This window comes from Ranitomeya imitator, chromosome 3 (genome assembly GCF_032444005.1).
Source record: "Ranitomeya imitator isolate aRanImi1 chromosome 3, aRanImi1.pri, whole genome shotgun sequence".
Lineage (NCBI taxonomy): Eukaryota > Metazoa > Chordata > Amphibia > Anura > Dendrobatidae > Ranitomeya > Ranitomeya imitator.
Genome location: NC_091284.1, coordinates 84,978,064 through 84,999,858, shown reverse-complemented (window position 1 = coordinate 84,999,858; position 21,795 = coordinate 84,978,064). Strand labels below are relative to the sequence as shown.

Genomic DNA, 21,795 nt, shown 5'->3' with positions numbered 1-21,795 from the left:
GTGAAAATAAAAATTCACATTTTTTCCCCAAAAATGATATTTTAACAACAATTTTTTTATCTTCACAAGTGTAAAAGGAGAAAATGGACCACTAAAGTTGTTGACCAATTCATCCTGAATACACTGATACCCCATATGTGGGGGAAAACCACTGTTTGGGCACTCGGAAGGGAAGGAGCGCCTTTTGACTTTTACAAACCAAAATTGGCTGGAATTGAGATCGGACACCATGTCCCGTTTGGAGAGCCCCTGATGTGCCTAAACAGTGGAAAACCGCCACAAGTGACCCCATTTTGGAAACTAGACCCTTCAAGGAACTTATCTAGCTATGTGGTGAGCACTTTGAACCCCCAGGTGCTTCACAGAAGTTTAGAACGTAGAGGCGTGAAAATAAAAATTCACATTTTTTCCCCAAAAATGATCTTTTAACAACAATTTTTTTATCTTCACAAGTGTAAAAGGAGAAAATGGACCACTAAAGTTGTTGACCAATTTATCCTGAATACACTGATACCCCATATGTGGGGGAAAACCACTGTTTGGGCACACGGCAGGGCTCGGAAGGGAAGGAGCACCTTTTGACTTTTACAAACCAAAATTGGCTGGAATTGAGATCGGACACCATGTCCCGTTTGGAGAGCCCCTGATGTGCCTAAACAGTGGAAATCCGCCACAAGTGACCCCATTTTGGAAACTAGACCCTTCAAGGAACTTATCTAGCTATGTGGTGAGCACTTTGAACCCCCAGGTGCTTCACAGAAGTTTAGAACGTAGAGGCGTGAAAATAAAAATTCACATTTTTTCCCCAAAAATGATCTTTTAACAACAATTTTTTTATCTTCACAAGTGTAAAAGGAGAAAATGGACCACTAAAGTTGTTGACCAATTTATCCTGAATATACTGATACCCCATATGTGGGGGAAAACCACTGTTTGGGCACACGGCAGGGCTCGGAAGGGAAGGAGCACCTTTTGACTTTTACAAACCAAAATTGGCTGGAATTGAGATCGGACACCATGTCCCGTTTGGAGAGCCCCTGATGTGCCTAAACAGTGGAAAACCGCCACAAGTGACCCCATTTTGGAAACTAGACCCTTCAAGGAACTTATCTAGCTATGTGATGAGCACCGTGAACCTCCAAGTGCCTCACCAAAAATTATAATGATGAGTCGTAAAAAAAAAATAGAACACATTTTTTCCACAAAAATGATCTTTAGCAAGGTTTTTTTTGTTTTCCCAAGGGTTATAGGACAAAATAGAAAGAAAAAAATGTTGTGCAATTTTTCACGAGTACGCCGATACCCCATATGTGGGGAAAAACCACTGTTTGTGCGCATAGAAAGGAGGTGGGTCACAAGGACCCAGGAGAAACGATCAATAAGTCCAAGTCATAAAAATAAACAACTTTATTAATACAGCATATAAAAAAATTACAAATGTACAAATACATACAATATGAAAAACAGAGTAGATGAAAAGTGCCACCAGGTGTACTAGGACACCACCAAGACATAAAAACATATTAGGGGCGCAAGGAACCAAACACATCCATACCTATACCAGTATATGGGATCAGGGGTACAATAACCTCATACATCATATATTCAATATATAGGAAACCATCCTTAATCAAATGTGATGAGATGTGGATGACCCCCATATGATCAACCATACCCAATAACAAATAATATATATCACAAAGAGAACCAATGATCCACGGTGTCAGATCTATATCAAATGCATATGTATATCATTACCTCTAAGTAGAGCACCGGGTAGGATGTGCACAGGGACCGTGCGCCCTCCCCAACGCACGTTTCGGCTATCACACCTTCCTCAGGGGGAATAAGGTGGACAACTAGGTGTGTGATTAAATACCAATCGGTACCGGAAGTACCCGGGACAGACCCGGAAGTAACATATCGTAACCCTGGTAACCATGATATATATCCCCCAATACAAAAGATAAATACATAAAAGACGGAGAAATCGGCCCGAACCTACCAGGCAGTGCACGCGCCGCAGATCGCCGACCGCCAGTCAATCACAGGGCCCTGTGAAGACCGGCGACGGACGAACACACAGCGCCGACACCAACCCGGCAGGGGAACACAAACGCGCATGCGCAGAATAACGATACCGCAGCCAGGAAGACAATAGCAAGCCTAGCAGCCGCGCCACCAACACACACGGCGCAGGCGCCAACCAGGCACAGAGACATGGATACGCGTGCGCAAATAGGCAATACACCGCCGCAGCAGAATGAAAAAAAGCGTGTACAGCGCAGACGCCAATAAAACAAGCAGCGCACGCGCGCATGCGCAGAATGATATCGAGGACCGATACCACCATGATGAAAAAGGGAAAGAGGTACCCAAATAAAAACAATAAACAAATACAAAAACGCAATATGGTACATATATACAGAAACACATAAGTGAAAATACACATGGAGTATGGATAATTGTGCAATATCTTGTTATATAATAATAACGCGCAAGTCAACGTGTAAATTATTAAACCGGAGTAGTCCAAAAAGTCCTTAAACTTGGAGATAGCTTCAAGAGAATCAACCGGAGCCCTTAATGTCGCTCCATAATAGAAGCTACCAATCCGGTGAAACATTACATGGAGTCTTGAAAGGTAAATCTATCCACTCCTCCTCAAAGTGCAGAAAAAACGATGTAAACTTAACCAACAACACCTAGTCAAAAACAAAATGTAAAAATTAATAACATATAAAAACAAAAAATACATAAAAGCCGCAGCAGTATCCCGCAAAGATGTAAAAAATGGACGGTGATCACAAAAAGGATGAGAAATTAAGCGCCTCATTGAGCCCCCGTGGATAAACCGTGCCCAAAGTCCATATCCAGCGAGACTCAAGCTGGGCCAGACGTTGAGAGATATTGCCACCCCGAATACCCAGGTCAATAATATCAATGCCCTTTACACGCAACTCCCTACTATTACAGCTATGGTGTGTTTTAAAATGCCTTGGTATAGTTTTGAGAAGGGCTATATCCACCTGGTCGCTGGCCGCCTGAATACCACGCACGTGCTCCCTGACCCTTACCTTAAGTTGGCGTGTGGTAAGACCTACGTAAATCAGGGAGCACGGACACGTGGCATAATAGATAACATTCCTAGACTCACAGGTGATGGACTTCTCGATTTTATAGGTCTTACACCCCGATGAGTCAACAAATGAGTCACTACGATCCACATTTATACAGGCAACACAGCGACCACAGGGCCTACAGCCCCTCCTAGCCGGAAAGTCATCCAAAAACGTTCGGGGAGGACCGCCATTATAATGGCTACGAGTAAGACGATCTCGCAGGTTTCTAGCACGTCGAAAGGTGATGGCGGGCTTATTAGGAAGAATCTTAGCGATGGTATTATCAGTCATCAGTATAGGCCACGCTCTTTTAAGAGCTGCACGTACTGACTCTGATTGGGTATTAAAATTGGTAATAAACCTTACCACACCAGAGTCATTTGTGCCCTTTTTCGTTTGGTATAATAGTAAATTCCTCTCTGACCACTTAGCTTTATGATAAGCCCTTTTAACAGCCCTACGACTATACCCTCTCTCAATAAATCGTTGCTTTAATTTATCTGCCTCGGCCTCAAAAAGTTGCTGCGTCGAACATATACGCCGGAGACGTAAAAATTGTCCCACAGGTACGGCGCGAATCATGTGAGCAGGATGTGAGGAGGAGGCGTGGAGCAGCATATTTGTAGATGTGGGTTTTCGATATATATTAGTACTGACGTACCCGCCAACATCCTTCTGGAGAACAACATCCAGAAACTCAACTTTGTCAGGATGATAGTTGACCGTAAGGCGTATGTTCAGATCATTATTATTAACTGCCTTAAAGAAAAGGTCAAGAGCTGAAGAAGAACCCTGCCAGATAAGGAAGACGTCGTCGATGTACCGCGCCCAGGATAGGACGCAGCACACCGACGACGAGCAACCATCTGACAGGAAGAGGTCCCTCTCCCACAGCCCCAGGAACAAATTTGCATAGGAGGGGGCAAAAGCCGCCCCCATAGCAGTGCCCTGGAGCTGCAGGTAGAGGGACCCCTTGAAAGTAAAAAAATTGTGGGTGAGAGTAAATTCTAACACCTCTAGTACTAGGGCTTTGAAACCGGGGGAGTGATCGGATGTATCTAAAAAAAATTTAACCGCACGCAAACCGTCACAATGACGGATGCTTGTATATAAGGACTCGACGTCAGCTGTGACAAGGAGGGTGTCAGAGTCCAGAGAAAGACCATCCACCATCCTAAGCAGCTGCGTCGTGTCCTTAAGGAAGGAGGGGAGACCCACCACCAAAGGCTGAAGTATGGAATCTATCCATTTATTGATATTCTCCAGGAAGTTCCCCCGCCCTGACACAATTGGACGTCCAGGGGGAACCTTGATGTTCTTATGTACCTTAGGGAGGAGATAAAATGTAGGAATGGTCGGTTCTTTAACAATTAATGCTGCAGCCAGCTCTTTCGTAATAATTTCACCATCGACAGCAGCTAACAGAATAGTGGACAACTGGACACAAAAGGCGGACAAGGGGTTAAATGTAAGCTTCTTGTAACAAACCGAATTTCTCAACTGATGGAATGCTTCGCGTTCATACATGGCAATAGGCCAAATAACAATATTGCCCCCCTTGTCCGCCGGTTTGATGACCACACCTGGAAGCTGCTGAAGATGGCGAAGGCGCTGCCTCTCCTCCCTAGTTAGGTTATCCCCCTGGATGTGCTGAGGAATTTCCATAAAGTCATTGGTGACTACCTGCACAAACAGATCGATAGCATTGCAATTGGACAGGGGGGGGAAGCTCCTGGAGCGAGGTCTGATAGATGGGGGTATCCTACCTCCCTCCGTGGATTTATGTTCATCCGACAGCTCCTCCAGTATCCTCAAGGCTACTTGCTCTTCGTCTGAGGGAAAAAGGGCATACAGATTATCGTCAAAGAAGTATCTTTTTAATAATAAGGAACGAGCAAAGATATGTAAGTCCTTTATAATCGTAAAGGTATCTAAACCTGCTGACGGAGAAAAGGAGAGGCCTCTATTGAGTAAAGCTAAATCAGATGTAGTTAATGTATGCTCACTCAAATTGATTACCTTATTATCACTCTGTCCTTTATCAGGGGACCGACCACCCTGACGCTTATATGGATGATAATTATGTTTGCGAGGTCTTTTATATCCCATCCCAGAGCGGGTAACTATAGAGGATGTAGAGGCATCAGAAGTCTCGCCAGCTGAAGAAATAGATGAAAAGGAACCAGCTCGATTCTTTATCTGTAATTGTGATGTTTTTTTAGCCCAACGATAGACAGTTTTAAGCTGATAGTCTTTAATGTCCCTGTTGAATTTATTAGTTTGATTTTCATGAATCTTCTTCAGCGTCTGATCCAAACTTTTCTCAAGAGTGAGTTCAAAAGACTGAATCCTATCCTCCGTACAGATGGCGCGAAGGTCAGCCTGTGCCACATCAATCAGTTTATCAATATCCTCAATTGATTTAGTATTCATCCTAATGAGTAACTGCATCAAGGTATTCGAACAGCTGCTACACGCCTCCTCCCACTCACTGATGAATGTACTATCATCGACTGGGTAGGCAGGAGTGACTCGCACTCTAAGACCTCTAGGGATCATAGAGCGCGACACATATTTTTCTAAAAAAGCCCGGTTCCACCAGAGTTTAGTGCGCTTAACAAGTAGACTCTGAACTGAGGCACATTTCTCATCCAATAGGTGGTCACCCGCCCGCTGAACACCAGCAGCATTATCACCAAACACCTGTTCCATTTGTCCGAGCCAAACACGTTCTCTGGCTCTGTAGTCCATATTGTTGTGCAAAGCACCTGTGCAGGACACAGTAAAAATATAATGAATAAACAAAAACACAACAAAGTATAACATAGCTAGAGATGATCTAAATATTATCGTCACCCCAAGCAAAAATGCAACTATGTTATTACTACAATGCAGAACCAATCGCTGAAAAATATAACAGAAAGGAGGTGGGTCACAAGGACCCAGGAGAAACGATCAATAAGTCCAAGTCATAAAAATAAACAACTTTATTAATACAGCATATAAAAAAATTACAAATGTACAAATACATACAATATGAAAAACAGAGTAGATGAAAAGTGCCACCAGGTGTACTAGGACACCACCAAGACATAAAAACATATTAGGGGCGCAAGGAACCAAACACATCCATACCTATACCAGTATATGGGATCAGGGGTACAATAACCTCATACATCATATATTCAATATATAGGAAACCATCCTTAATCAAATGTGATGAGATGTGGATGACCCCCATATGATCAACCATACCCAATAACAAATAATATATATCACAAAGAGAACCAATGATCCACGGTGTCAGATCTATATCAAATGCATATGTATATCATTACCTCTAAGTAGAGCACCGGGTAGGATGTGCACAGGGACCGTGCGCCCTCCCCAACGCACGTTTCGGCTATCACACCTTCCTCAGGGGGAATAAGGTGGACAACTAGGTGTGTGATTAAATACCAATCGGTACCGGAAGTACCCGGGACAGACCCGGAAGTAACATATCGTAACCCTGGTAACCATGATATATATCCCCCAATACAAAAGATAAATACATAAAAGACGGAGAAATCGGCCCGAACCTACCAGGCAGTGCACGCGCCGCAGATCGCCGACCGCCAGTCAATCACAGGGCCCTGTGAAGACCGGCGACGGACGAACACACAGCGCCGACACCAACCCGGCAGGGGAACACAAACGCGCATGCGCAGAATAACGATACCGCAGCCAGGAAGACAATAGCAAGCCTAGCAGCCGCGCCACCAACACACACGGCGCAGGCGCCAACCAGGCACAGAGACATGGATACGCGTGCGCAAATAGGCAATACACCGCCGCAGCAGAATGAAAAAAAGCGTGTACAGCGCAGACGCCAATAAAACAAGCAGCGCACGCGCGCATGCGCAGAATGATATCGAGGACCGATACCACCATGATGAAAAAGGGAAAGAGGTACCCAAATAAAAACAATAAACAAATACAAAAACGCAATATGGTACATATATACAGAAACACATAAGTGAAAATACACATGGAGTATGGATAATTGTGCAATATCTTGTTATATAATAATAACGCGCAAGTCAACGTGTAAATTATTAAACCGGAGTAGTCCAAAAAGTCCTTAAACTTGGAGATAGCTTCAAGAGAATCAACCGGAGCCCTTAATGTCGCTCCATAATAGAAGCTACCAATCCGGTGAAACATTACATGGAGTCTTGAAAGGTAAATCTATCCACTCCTCCTCAAAGTGCAGAAAAAACGATGTAAACTTAACCAACAACACCTAGTCAAAAACAAAATGTAAAAATTAATAACATATAAAAACAAAAAATACATAAAAGCCGCAGCAGTATCCCGCAAAGATGTAAAAAATGGACGGTGATCACAAAAAGGATGAGAAATTAAGCGCCTCATTGAGCCCCCGTGGATAAACCGTGCCCAAAGTCCATATCCAGCGAGACTCAAGCTGGGCCAGACGTTGAGAGATATTGCCACCCCGAATACCCAGGTCAATAATATCAATGCCCTTTACACGCAACTCCCTACTATTACAGCTATGGTGTGTTTTAAAATGCCTTGGTATAGTTTTGAGAAGGGCTATATCCACCTGGTCGCTGGCCGCCTGAATACCACGCACGTGCTCCCTGACCCTTACCTTAAGTTGGCGTGTGGTAAGACCTACGTAAATCAGGGAGCACGGACACGTGGCATAATAGATAACATTCCTAGACTCACAGGTGATGGACTTCTCGATTTTATAGGTCTTACACCCCGATGAGTCAACAAATGAGTCACTACGATCCACATTTATACAGGCAACACAGCGACCACAGGGCCTACAGCCCCTCCTAGCCGGAAAGTCATCCAAAAACGTTCGGGGAGGACCGCCATTATAATGGCTACGAGTAAGACGATCTCGCAGGTTTCTAGCACGTCGAAAGGTGATGGCGGGCTTATTAGGAAGAATCTTAGCGATGGTATTATCAGTCATCAGTATAGGCCACGCTCTTTTAAGAGCTGCACGTACTGACTCTGATTGGGTATTAAAATTGGTAATAAACCTTACCACACCAGAGTCATTTGTGCCCTTTTTCGTTTGGTATAATAGTAAATTCCTCTCTGACCACTTAGCTTTATGATAAGCCCTTTTAACAGCCCTACGACTATACCCTCTCTCAATAAATCGTTGCTTTAATTTATCTGCCTCGGCCTCAAAAAGTTGCTGCGTCGAACATATACGCCGGAGACGTAAAAATTGTCCCACAGGTACGGCGCGAATCATGTGAGCAGGATGTGAGGAGGAGGCGTGGAGCAGCATATTTGTAGATGTGGGTTTTCGATATATATTAGTACTGACGTACCCGCCAACATCCTTCTGGAGAACAACATCCAGAAACTCAACTTTGTCAGGATGATAGTTGACCGTAAGGCGTATGTTCAGATCATTATTATTAACTGCCTTAAAGAAAAGGTCAAGAGCTGAAGAAGAACCCTGCCAGATAAGGAAGACGTCGTCGATGTACCGCGCCCAGGATAGGACGCAGCACACCGACGACGAGCAACCATCTGACAGGAAGAGGTCCCTCTCCCACAGCCCCAGGAACAAATTTGCATAGGAGGGGGCAAAAGCCGCCCCCATAGCAGTGCCCTGCAGAGCCGTGAAAATAAAAAATATTTTTTTTTCCACAAAAAAGATTTTTTAGCCACCAAATTTTTATTTTCACAAGGGTAACAAGAGAAACTGGACCCCAAAAGTTGTTGTCCAATTTGTCCTGAGTATGCTGGTACCCCATATGTGGGGGTAAACCACTGTTTGTGCGCATGGCAGAGCTCGGAAGGGAAGGAGCACCTTTTGGAATGCAGACTTAGATGGATTGGTCTGCAGGCGTCACGTTGCATTTGCAGAGCCCCTGATGTACCTAGACAGTGGAAATCCTCCACAAGTGACCCCATTTTGAAAACTGGACCTCCCAAGGAATTTATTTAGATATGTGGTGAGCACCGTAAACCTCCAAGTGCCTCACTCCACAAGTGACCCCATTTTGAAAACTGGACCTACCAAGGAATTTATTTAGATATGTGGTGAGCACCGTAAACCTCCAAGTGCCTCACTCCACAAGTGACCCCATTTTGAAAACTGGACCTCCCAAGGAATTTATTTAGATATGTGGTGAGCACCGTAAACCTCCAAGTGCCTCACTCCACAAGTGACCCCATTTTGAAAACTGGACCTACCAAGGAATTTATTTAGATATGTGGTGAGCACCGTAAACCTCCAAGTGCCTCACTCCACAAGTGACACCATTTTGAAAACTGGACCTACCAAGGAATTTATTTAGATATGTGGTGAGCACCGTAAACCTCCAAGTGCCTCACTCCACAAGTGACCCCATTTTGAAAACTGGACCTACCAAGGAATTTATTTAGATATGTGGTGAGCACCGTAAACCTCCAAGTGCCTCACTCCACAAGTGACCCCATGTTGGAATCTACACAGTGTGTTGTGTCAACAGGGTATAAACTAATTTTTATTAATTTGTGGACGTGTGGTATGCTTTGAAGCAATCCTTAATGCAAAGGCCAGGTTTCTCAGGGCAGGTTTCACAATGGTAAATTGTGTCCTTTCGGATTCCCCTCTTGGAACATACTCTACACCGTTTTTGTGATCGTCCTGTCCTCGCTGTTTGGGGAACCTGTCCTGGGAAATGTTGACCTTGGACAATACGGGCACTATCAGATTCAGAAGTACTGGGACCCTCACCTCCCTGAGTGCCAAACATTAGGGCCTTGATGACTACCTCCTGAAACTGAAGGAAGGTCCCCGTATTGCCTGCAGATCGGGACAGCACAAAAGCATTGTACAGTGCCATCTGTACAATGTGCACGGCCAATTTTTTGTACCATACGTAAGCTTTTCGCATGGCACTGTATGGTTGGAGGAACTGATCTGAGAGATCCACACCCCCCATGTACCGATTGTAATCCAGGATACAATCTGGCTTTGGGACTTGTGTTGTGGTCCCACGAACAGTGACAAGGGTGCTGTTGTCACGGTGTATGGTGGTCAGGATAAGGACATCCCTTTTGTCCTTATACTTGACCACCAGCATGTTGTCGCTGCATTTGGCTCTGCTTTCCCCTTTTCTCAGCGTTTGCCCAATTAGCGGCTTAGGGAGGCCTCGCTGATTTTTTCGCACGGTGCCACATGCAGCTGTACCTCTGGCAGAGAGGGCCTTGAAGAGTGGGATGCTGGTGTAAAAGTTGTCAATATAAAGGTGATAACCTTTATCCAGCAGTGGGTGCAGCAATTCCCACACAATTTTCCCACTCACCCCCAGGATGGGGGGGCATTCAGGGGGGTTAATCTGGGTGTCCTTACCCTCGTAGACCCTAAATCTGTGGGTGTACCCTGAGGTACTCTCGCACAGTTTGTACAGCTTTATTCCGTACCTGGACCTCTTACTGGGCAGGTACTGTCGGAATTTTAGCCTCCCTTTGAAATGAACGAGAGATTCATCAATAGCGATGTCCCTCTGGGGTGTGTACGCCTCAGCAAATTTTCTGCTGAAGAGTTCAACCACTGGACGAATTTTATATAGACGATCAAAGTTTGGATCGTCTCGGGGAGGACACTGCGCATTATCACTGAAATGCAAAAATTTTTGGATCGCTTCAAATCGTGTCCTTTTCATGGCCATGCGGAATACCGGTGTACTGTAGAGAATGTCAGTACTCCAGTATTGCCGAAGCTTTGGCTTTTTGATTAGGCCCATATGCAGCACAATTCCCCAAAATGTCATCATCTCTGCTGCATTTACGGGGGTCCATCTGGCATAAGATGACGTGGGATTTTGGGTAAAAAATTGTTGGGCATACAGGTTCGTCTGGGCCACCATAATATTTATTATTTCATCACTGAAAAAGAATTTGAAGAAGTCAATTTCAGTGAGGCCAGTCGTGTCAAACTGGATTCCTGAGCTGCTGCTGAAATCCGGAATGACGGGCTGAAAATTTTCCGGGGGTGCAATCCATACGGGATCGATTGCTGCAGGAGTTGCCTGGGTCCTACGGCGCCGTGTTAGGGGTCTTTCCTCACCAGATGAGGAGGAGGAGGAGGAATAGAGGAATGTGGGATCTTCCTCACTGGCTGAATCCGTGTCGGACGCAAGGATGGCGTAAGCCTCCTCTGGTGAATAGCGCCTTGTTGACGAATGGGCCATTTTTTTTTTCCCAAACCCTGGGTGTGTGTGTAAGTGGTGCTTTTACACGTGTAATGTGTGGGGCTTGTGTATAGGGTACTCTTTATTAAAACCAATCAGAGAGAAAAAACAAGTAGTGAGAAAAAATGTAGAAGAAACAAGAAAAAAAGATGAAAAGAAAAATCAATGTAAAAAAATAAGTTTGTATAAAAAAAAAAGTATAAATTTACCCTACGCAACTAAATATTTTTTTTACAAAAGAAAAGCGAACGCCACTAACACTGTGACGTACGCTCCCCTAATGCACTAGAGATAATCCCGCGATAGCAGATTTTTTTTATGCACAAGACGCTACCTCCCTACCTATAAAACTCAGTACGATTTTTTTTTCTTCTAAAAGATGATCGGTCGTCACTAACGCTGTGACGCTGGCTACACTAACACGCTACCACTAAACTACTCTGTACATTTTTTTTTTTCTCCAAAAAAAAAAAAAAAAGACCGGTCGTCACGAACGCTGTGACACCAGCTAATCTACGTCTAAGACTACACTGTACTAACTACTATTATATTTTTGTAAAAGAAAAAAAAAAATCGGACGTTGCTTAGACTGCAATGTCCGCTACACTAACTAAAAAAAAAAAGTCCTGTGGCGCAGTCTCTGATCAGCAGCGATACTGATCAGAGCGCTGCGGACACAGGAAGAGCACGAATGCTCTGCGCGGGACGCCGCGCACAGGAAAAAAAGCGCAAAAAAAGTGCGCAAAAAATTTCAATTGGAGGGTGGGGGAGGGAGGGGGTACTGGAACAGGGATGGGGGGATGGGAAAGGGGTGGGGGAGGTGCTGCTGCTGCTGTGATCACAGGAGTCACACAGCAGGCAGATGGCAGCAGAGAGCACACAGCACGGAGCACAAGCTGAAGCAGGAGCACAAGCTGGAGGCAGGAGATCCCAGGGAGGATCGCACTGGCCACCAATGGATTCCTTCACTAAGGTGACACAGAGGGGCTTAGACCACCGCTCTGCACGCCAAATCTGAGAGAAAGATGGCGTGCAGGGCGGTGATCGGTATTTTAAATTAACCCCTTTGGCGCTGATTGGCTAGAAGCTATTGTTCAGCCAATCAGCGCCATAGGGGTTAATCAGGTGAGGTGACGTGGCGATCACCCCACCTACAGTGACGGCTGTGATTGGTGCAACGTCACACAGCATCAATCACAGCCTGTCACATGCTTTTTTTTTTTTTTTTTTTGAAACTTTATTGTCACATCGCTGTGATTGGCTGGTCAGAATTGACCAGCCAATCACAGCGATCGCTGATGCGGGGGGGCGGTGCAGGCACCCGGGGCTGCGTGCAGGGATTGTCTGCTGTCAGGAACAGCAGACACCGGAACCCGATCACCGCGCGATGCCGCGCGGTGACCAGAAAATGGCGGCGCCGTACTAGTACTGCGGCTGGCACTTATGCAGTGCCGGCAGCGCAGTACTAGTACGGCGCATGGCGCGAAGGGGTTAAAGATTTTTCTGTATTTTCATGACTATGAAAATTGTACATTCACACTGAAGGCATCAAAACTATGAATTACCACATGTGGAATTACCGTATATACTTGAGTATAAGCTGAGGTTTTCAGCCCATTTTTTTGGGCTGAAAGTCCCCCTCTCGGCTTATACTCGAGTCATATCCAGGGGAGCGGGGGCTGTCTAATTATACTCACCTACTCCTGGCGCAGTCCCTGCAGGTCACATGGTACCGCTCATTACAGTAATGAATATGCGGCTTCACCTCCCATAGGGGTGGAGCCATTACTGTAATGAGCGGTAACGGTGACCGCTCAGTACAGGAAGAAGCTCCTCCTCCATGCTTCACGGTGGGAACCAGGCATGTAGAGTCCATCCGTTCACCTTTTCTGAGTCGCACAAAGACACGGTGGTTGGAACCAAAGATCTCAAATTTGGACTCATCAGACCAAAGCACAGATTTCCACTGGTCTAATGTCCATTCCTTGTGTTCTTTAGCCCAAACAAGTCTCTTCTGCTTGTTGCCTGTCCTTAGCAGTGGTTTCCTAGCAGCTATTTTACCATGAAGGCATGCTGCACAAAGTCTCCTCTTAAAGGGACACTGTCACCTGAATTTGGAGGGAACAATCTTCAGCCATGGAGGCGGGGTTTTTGATTCACCCTTTCCTTACCCGCTGGCTGCATGCTGGCTGCAATATTGGATTGACTGCTGCTAGAACTCTGTGTGGCATTGACCTGGTCTCTAATCTGAGCTGCTGTTAACCTGCGATTTCTGAGGCTGGTGACTCGGATAAACTTATCCTCAGAAGCAGAGGTGACTCTTGGTCTTCCTTTCCTGGGGCGGTCCTCATGCGAGCCAGTTTCTTTGTAGCGCTTGATGGTTTTTGCCACTGCACTTAAGGACACTTTTAAAGTTTTCCCAATTTTTCGGACTGACTGACCTTAATTTCTTAAAGTAATGATGGCCACTTGTTTTTCTTTACTTAGCTGCTTTTTTCTTGCCATAATACAAATTCTAACAGTCTGTTCAGTAGGACTATCAGCTGTGCATCCACCAGACTTCTGCTCAACACAACTGATGGTCCCAACCCCATTTATAAGGCAAGAAATCCCACTTATTAAACCTGACAGGGCACACCTGTGAAGTGAAAACCATTCCCGGTGACTACCTCTTGAAGCTCATCAAGAGAATGCCAAGAGTGTGCAAAGCAGTCATCAAAGCAAAAGGTGGCTACTTTGAAGAACCTAGAATATAAGACATATTTGTTTCACACTTTTTTGTTAAGTATGTAATTCCACATGTGTTAATTCATAGTTTTGATTCCTTCAGTGTGAATTTACAATTTTCATAGTCATGAAAATACAGAAAACTCTTTAAATGAGAAGGTGTGTCCAAACTTTTGGCCTGTACTGTATATTAGAGATTCACGCCCTCAGGTAGGCATTAGATACTATTCACACGGGCAACGCGGTTTGATCCAAACGTGCAGTTTTATTGCTTTCATAAAACTTCAAGGGCTTTAAAACCAAAATGGCCTCTTCTGGACGCAAAGGTGTAACCGCAAATTAACAGTTCATTCAACAGACACATAAATGTCAGTACCCACACTATTCCAGAATAACGGTGTTTTACTGCCTAAGGATTCCAGCAATTTCAAATTAATGATTTATTAATATATAATTAAAAATACACAAAAGAGAGAAAAGATTCCAAGTAAAACAACAAGGTGGGAATAAAGCTCCAAAGCGGGGGGGGGGGGGGTTGTGTATAAACAAAGGCTGGGCCAACCATGCAATTCGAAATCTCATGACATAAGGATGTAGTCTAATGCACAATTCATTATCGTGTATGTCAATGTATTCAGTTCTGTCTCATTAGAAAAATGACGGTATATAAAAATATATTGAAGGTTCCAAAAAAGTTCATAGTGCAGAAACAGAGCCTAATTAATAATTACTCATGGACAGGCTGTAGCACCGGCATATATGAGGATGTATTTTCACAAATATAATTCAGCAATGTTCAATGCATATATTAAGTCATTAAATGTCATGAAAAAAATAAATGGATTAGCTGAGAAAAATTACATCACCTGAATAGACTAGAGATACCAGCTGCTGCATTTGCATTGACAGCTGCATTTAACGCGCGCTTCCGACAAGCGCGCCGGGAATCCCGCCCATCAGTGACCCCATCACGTGATCGCGGGTCACTGATGGGTCGGCAGGACAACCAGAGGTCTCCAGCACACCTCTATGGTTGTCACTACCAGATTGCTATGAGCGCCACCTGGTGGTCGGTGCTCATAGGAAGTGAACAATTCTGCTACATACAGGTGACCTGATCATCGCCTGTATGTAGCAGAGGCGATCGGGTTATTACAGCTTCTAGTCTCCCATGGAGGCTATTGAAGAATGCCAAAAGTTTTTTTTTTTTTTTAAGTTTTTAAAAAATATTACAAAAATAAATAAATACAAGTTCAAATCACCCCCTTTCACCCCATTGAAAATAAAACTATAAAGAAAAAAATTGAACCTTCACATATTTGGTATCACTGCATTCAGAATCACCCGATCTATCAATATAAGAAATTAATTAACCCGATCGCTAAACGGCATCACGAGAAAAAAAGTTAAAACGCCAGAATTATGTTTTTTAGGCCACCACAACATTGCATTAAAATGCAATAACGGGAGAACAAAAGATCGTATCTGCATCAAAATGGTATCATTAAAAATGTCAGCTCCGCACACAAAAAAAAGCCCTCACCCAACCCCAGATCACAAAAAATGGAGACTCTACGGGTATCAGAAAATGACGCAAATTTTTTATTATTTTTTTAACAAACTTTGGAATTTGTTTTTCACCCCTTAAATAAAAAAAGAACCTAGACATATTTGGTTTCTATGAACCCATAATGATCTGGAGAATCATAATATCAGGTCAGTTTTAGCATTTGGTGGACATGGTGTAAAAAAAAAATCCAAAAAACAGTTGTAGAATTTCACTTTTTTTGAAATTTCACCGCACTTAGAATTTTTTTCCTGTTTTTGAGTGCACAATATGGTAACACCAATGGCGTCGTTCAAAATCACAACTTGTCCCTCAAAAAATAAGCCCTCACGTGGCCATATTGAGGGAAAAATAAAAACGTTATGGCTCTGGGAAGGAGGGGAGCGAAAAACAGAAACGCATAAACGAAAAAGGGCTGCGTCATGAAGGGGTTAAAGAGGTTGTCCAGTCCAAATCTATAAGTCTGCAGCAAGTGATTGCAGACTTTGTTGGCTTCTACATCGGGACCGGAGGCTATGTATGAGTTTCACATACTACCGGTCAGTGGACGTGGCCTCCTCCATAGACTTGCATGGAGCGAGGCCGCCCCCTCTAGTTGGCCATGCCCATTGCATGGTTGTGTCACTAGTCAGGGCGCGTCCTCTGCTCAGTACAAGTGTATGGAGCGGGGACATGCTCACTAGACGAGTTCTGGCCAGGAGTATGTATGAAACATACATGCCCTCCGGGCCTGACTCAGAGACTGGTGAATCCCCCCTGCGCACAGTGCGTACATTAAGGGGATTCATAAGTCTGCAGTCACACAGAGTAACTGCAGAATTATCGATTTGGACCGGACATCCCTTTAATTAAAACCTCTACAAATAGACTTTAGAAAAGTATTCATTTTCCGATATTGATGCCTCAAAGAAATATATCATACGCTGACCTGCTGACTGATAGACTTTAAATGTCCTGGGAGGAGATTGTCTGGATTTTGGAGGTTTGGTTTAGGGTTGATTGTGAGGTATTATAAATGTGCTCTATAGTATTCTGCTCAACAATTGTGTCACTGGGATGTATTTTTATAGGCTGAGGAAGAGACTTGTCCAAAAAAACTCATTTTGGTAAATTATCTCAGGTTCTGGTACAACCAAGAAAATAAACCCGTGAAGCAGCTGGAGGTGTTAGCTTGTGGCTTGTGGATAGCGGCTCACTCTGGAGGTACCTGCGGCGCCGTGTCTTCATTAGTATGGACAGCTTGTTTAATTTCTGAGATCCACAGAAGAAAGAGAAAAAACTTCAGATGAGTTTAGTGACAAGTAAAAGGGTCTTTATAGTTTGTATGAAAACTTATCGGAGCCACCTGTCAAGTGAGGCCGGTGCTAGTAATCAGCGGGGAAAGACCCCCTCACCGAGCACCATCTGCCAAACTAAAGTTGGCTGGAAATTGAAAGTGTTAGTTTTGTTTTCTTATTTCTCTATTTAAGATGTATTAGTCTTAGTATTTAGAATGTAAAAGTGAAATGTAAATTTTCCCAGGCTGCAATCTCATGCATGGCATGGCTTTCATTCATAACACACCATGGTTCAGTGCTGGATGTGTTGTGGATGCCAATGGTACCGGAGAGACCCATGATTTTCATTAGTTAGGTCTTGTCATCAAAATTAGTCCTGCAAGTATTGCTGTTTATCCCATCAAATTGGACAGAAATGGCTGCAGAGTGTGAACGTAGACTAAAAATGTCAGCCTGAACTGATAAAGGAAGGTCTAGACCCAAATCACACATGATTCCCACCATTGGAGATCCAGAGATGTCAACTGAGATCACTGATTCATTTCCCTTGTGGCAGAGACAACTTCTCGTTTCATGTCAAGCCAAGGGAATTGTGTAATCTGCATTCCCCCCTCGTAAAAAAATGCCATCAGTATATAGTAATTAAACAAATCTGCTTCTCGGATAGCTGGGTGACAACCGATATGACCACTGCTATTACCAAGTTTTCCTAAGCTCCTAAATAGAGATGAGTGAACCCGAACTGTAAGGTTTTGGGTTCATACCCGACACTCAATGTCCAGTGCTAAACTCCGAACACAGACTTTTCAAAGAAAGACCTTTTTACAGCACCAAAGTTTGAGTCCCCATTGACTTTTATAGGGTTCATGTTCTGGTTCATGTTTGGGTAGAGTTCCGGTACCCGAACCGAACTTTGGACTAAAGTTCAGTCGAACTTGGCGAACCTGAACATTCACGGGTCTGCTCATCACTACTCCTGAATGGTAACGAATGTCTGTGATTCAGCTCCTTGACATCACCATAATGAGGCAGATCTGATGTTCGAGACATAAATCCCAGGCTGACGCTCAGATTTGTGATGAGCATTTGCAGTGTGACGGGGCGCAGACCCTCGCACAGATTGAGCGCATCCAGTGTCCATCTAATTCATGGCCATCCATGGTGCAAGAATCTCAGCAGAGTCCGTGGAACCTGGAATACCCTCAGATTTTTGTGCGGAATACACATCGGGGATTCGTGGAAAATTACATTAAACTTTTGTGGAGTAAATGGAGACTGACTTTTCTGGTTGACCTGGCTGCTGCCTGAGAAGTCATTCCACACTGTGATAGCATTTTATAGAGCTTTATTACACATTTCAGGTTCATCAAGCGTTTATTACTTTTCATTTCCGTGTTTCTGAATTGTTTTGTGCGCGCACATTGGCCATTTATTGTTATTCACGGCAGACGCAGTGTTCTATTTACTTGCTTTCTTGTCTTGCAGAAATGATGCAGTTCTCCTCCGGTGTCTCCGTAGCCTGAAATGTGTTCTCCCGCCAACCTGTGCGGTAAATGTGATGAGACAGGGTGACAGGAACGCTATGACCATGAACTTAGCGCAGTCTGTGGAAGAAGAACTGTCCGCCTTAAGAAACTTCGTGTCTGCTGCGGCAAGTGAAGTTGAAAAAGATTTGACCCTGAACTGTAAAGCGGAGAGAAAAGTCACAAGCACAAGCGACTGCGTTACTGATCTTAAAGAACAGGTGGAGAGGTACCGGGAGGATCTGAGAGCGGAGCAGACGCGCAGCAGGCTGGGTGCACAGCTCTCTGCCAGCAGCCAGCTGTATAGACACAATATGCTCAGTATAATGCAGATACAGATGAACTCTGATGCACTGGCGTGGGAACTGGCTGATAGATAACTGGGTTATTTTATTCTGGTGGCACAAAGATATGGCACTTTGTACTTTTACTTCGCTGTGCTTATTAAATTTAATAGTTAACCAAAGTGTTTTTGTAGTGATTTAAAGGATTTCTCCACTACTGGAGAACACCTTCTTAAAGAAGTCAATGCTCCTGAGAAAATAAAAATAATGGTTACTCACCTTCTGCAGCAGCACAGTTCGAATGATGTCGGCACTGTTGTTCCTGGTGGATGAGGTGACGTTTTGTGTCACGTGACCGCTGTAGACGATCAGCGGTTTCTGAGCGGTTGCAGCTCATCAATATTCATTCTGTCTAGAGTAGACATCTGGTAAAGGCTGCAGGCGATCAGTGATTGACACATGACACTCCTATCGAGCAGGGTACTTTGTGTAGAGGTTATACATGCTACTCAGTACTAAATCACTAGTGATGAGCGAACGTGCACTGATAAAGTGTTATGCTATCCGAGCATGCTCTTGTACTAACTGAGTGACTTCGGCGTGTTTGCTAAATATGTTCGAGTCCCGGCGGCTGCATATCTCACGGCTGTTTGACAGCTGCTACACTTGCAGTCCCGGTTTGTTAGGCAATCCCTGCATGTATTGTCACTGTCGAATAGCCGAGAGACATGCAGCTGCGGGGACTCGAACATATTTAGCAAGCACGCCAAAGTTGCTCGGTTAGCGCAAGAGTATGCACACGTTTGCTCATCACTACTAATCACCTAAATGCAGTTGCAAATTGCTGGCGTTTCAGGCACAAGTACTACAAAATGTATGTAACTGTGCCTTGTAAACAATGAAGAGTACTCAGTGTTTCTTTAAATGTTATAAATTCCATGACTTGGACTCCGCCAATCTGATATTCATGGCCTTTCTTAATTATCTACATTATAGTCCCAGAAAATCACTTTAAGGTTATGTTCTCAACTACATACAGATGAGTTCACCATTACCTTTTCATGACTTTTGTTAAGTACCCCGAAATCTCACTGGATAAATTCAACACATTATCACAAAATGCTTCACATGCTGCAATTCACATCACAACTACTGAACTCCTGGGGTGAGATCAGGCATAGATTCATATAGTGTAAACTGTATATCTCATGAGTATCACAAAGTTATTTTTTATGCTTATAATTTCCCGCACATTTCAGAATATGCTGAGCAAAGATAAGGAAGGACACGGGTATTACATTTTCCCTGTCATTTCAACAAACTTCATAAATCAGAGAAATCTGCTTCTTCCTCCACTAATGAGCCACTTCTCCTCCTCCTGCTTCCTGAAATGTTCACGTTGAAAAAAAAGTTAAAATCTGACTTCAAAACGGAGTGACATATCACTGAAGTATCAGATTACAGTTCCTATAAAAGTGTAAGAAGAGGAGGAGGAGAGATGTGCAGAGTGAGAGAGCCACATTCATGCACAGATCAGTACTGCTACTTTCTAGTTACTCTCACCCCCAGAACTGGATTCACAGTTACATTGCTCAGTATTGCTGTATAATTTCCTCCATGCTGCTTCTGCTACTGAACATGTGCCACATAGAGACGGGGAAGCTGGACTAGCTCATGCGCTCAAGATGTCAGTGCCACAAAGTGTCAGAGAACAGACCCTCAGATTGCTTCATTAATAGTAACAACAAGCTAGGTGGGCTTAACATAGTGTATCAAAATTTATTATGCATTGTAAGCACCACAAACCAAACCCCATGAAGACCAAGGAGGAGACATGGGTGGACACCTGGATGTTCGGGTCAGCAGGTTCGGCCGAACAGTTACAAAAAGTTCGGGTACCAGAGCAGTACCCGGACCCAATAAGCTACTAATATTTATTTAAAAATCATATTTTTCCATTTACATTTTAAAGGTTTCCCACCTCCAGTTTATGGCATTTACTGATCAGGTTAGTTCCATATTTTAATAGATTGGGCTTTTACAAACACGTCGATGTCAAATGTGTGTTTTTTTTTGTTTTTTCATTTCGTACATTATTTTTTAGTCCCCTTAGGGGACTTGAACCTCCGATTGATTGCTCATTCTGTATACTTCAATATATGCAGTATATAGTGAGAATCTTGGCCTCTACACCTGAGAACTCTTTCCCAGGGCACAAATCATTTGTGGGGAGGGGTTAAGAGGCACGCACCTCTTAATGAAAAGTAATGTCTGACAAGTGCCGTGTGCCTCACCATTTATCATTGACTGGAGTAAGATTTTTAGCATATGGAACGCCACAGCTTGTCATAAATGAGACGAGCTGCTGAATCACATCCCCGTCGTGCCCCTGTCCCATCCCAACTCTGCCCATTTTCGCAGAGTTGGAAGAAACTTGCGTAAAAATGCAAAGAAAAAAATCACAAAATGGTTGTGTAATTCCAAGTTGTGTCAAAATTTTGCATTTTTTCAACGCTTTTTTTTGCTGGTGTAAAAAGGTTTCATAAATTGTAATCTTTGTATTTTTATATTGTGGCTATCAAGTAAAGCTTAATCAAGAATTGAAATATATCATTAATATTTATGTCAGGTATGTAAATAAGTAATGATGTATTGCTACAGTGCCATTCATTCCATCTTTACACTGTGAAATTAAAATGTGCTGAAAATCTATTAAATGTATTAATATAACGCGCGGCGCGCTTTCTGTGGCATCCATTGAACATCACTTTCATTTAAACATCTCAAGTCACAGCTGGGAAGCCAAGCACATGTACAGACAGGGGAAATGGGTATTAACCCTCCGTCACATACAATATTCGGACTAACGAGTTCACATACAATGTGCCTGTCAGGCGCCTGCTGGAAAAATACCTATAATATCTAATGTTTGCAATTTCAGTGCTCTAAAAGTGATCAGTGACCTTCATAGGGATGTAATAAAAGAGACTACACATAATCAGTTGCAAAAAAAATTTTTTACTTAACATAAAACTAATAACTATGAAATACAAACTTTTCAAAACTCCCGCCA

The 21,795-nt window shown here is 43.6% G+C and overlaps 1 protein-coding gene across 2 annotated transcripts in view; it reads left to right on the top strand.

Annotated features, from left to right (window-relative positions):
* FANCB (FA complementation group B) overlaps positions 1-18,898 on the top strand; it is a 66,064-nt gene extending 47,166 nt beyond the window's left edge. For both annotated transcript variants that reach the window (XM_069761039.1, XM_069761040.1), the window contains one exon: positions 18,401-18,898. In XM_069761039.1, coding sequence (XP_069617140.1) covers positions 18,401-18,818 — 418 coding nt within the window. In that variant the 3' untranslated portion in view covers positions 18,819-18,898. The remainder of the gene's footprint in view (positions 1-18,400) is intronic.
* Positions 18,899-21,795: the final 2,897 nt, after the last annotated feature.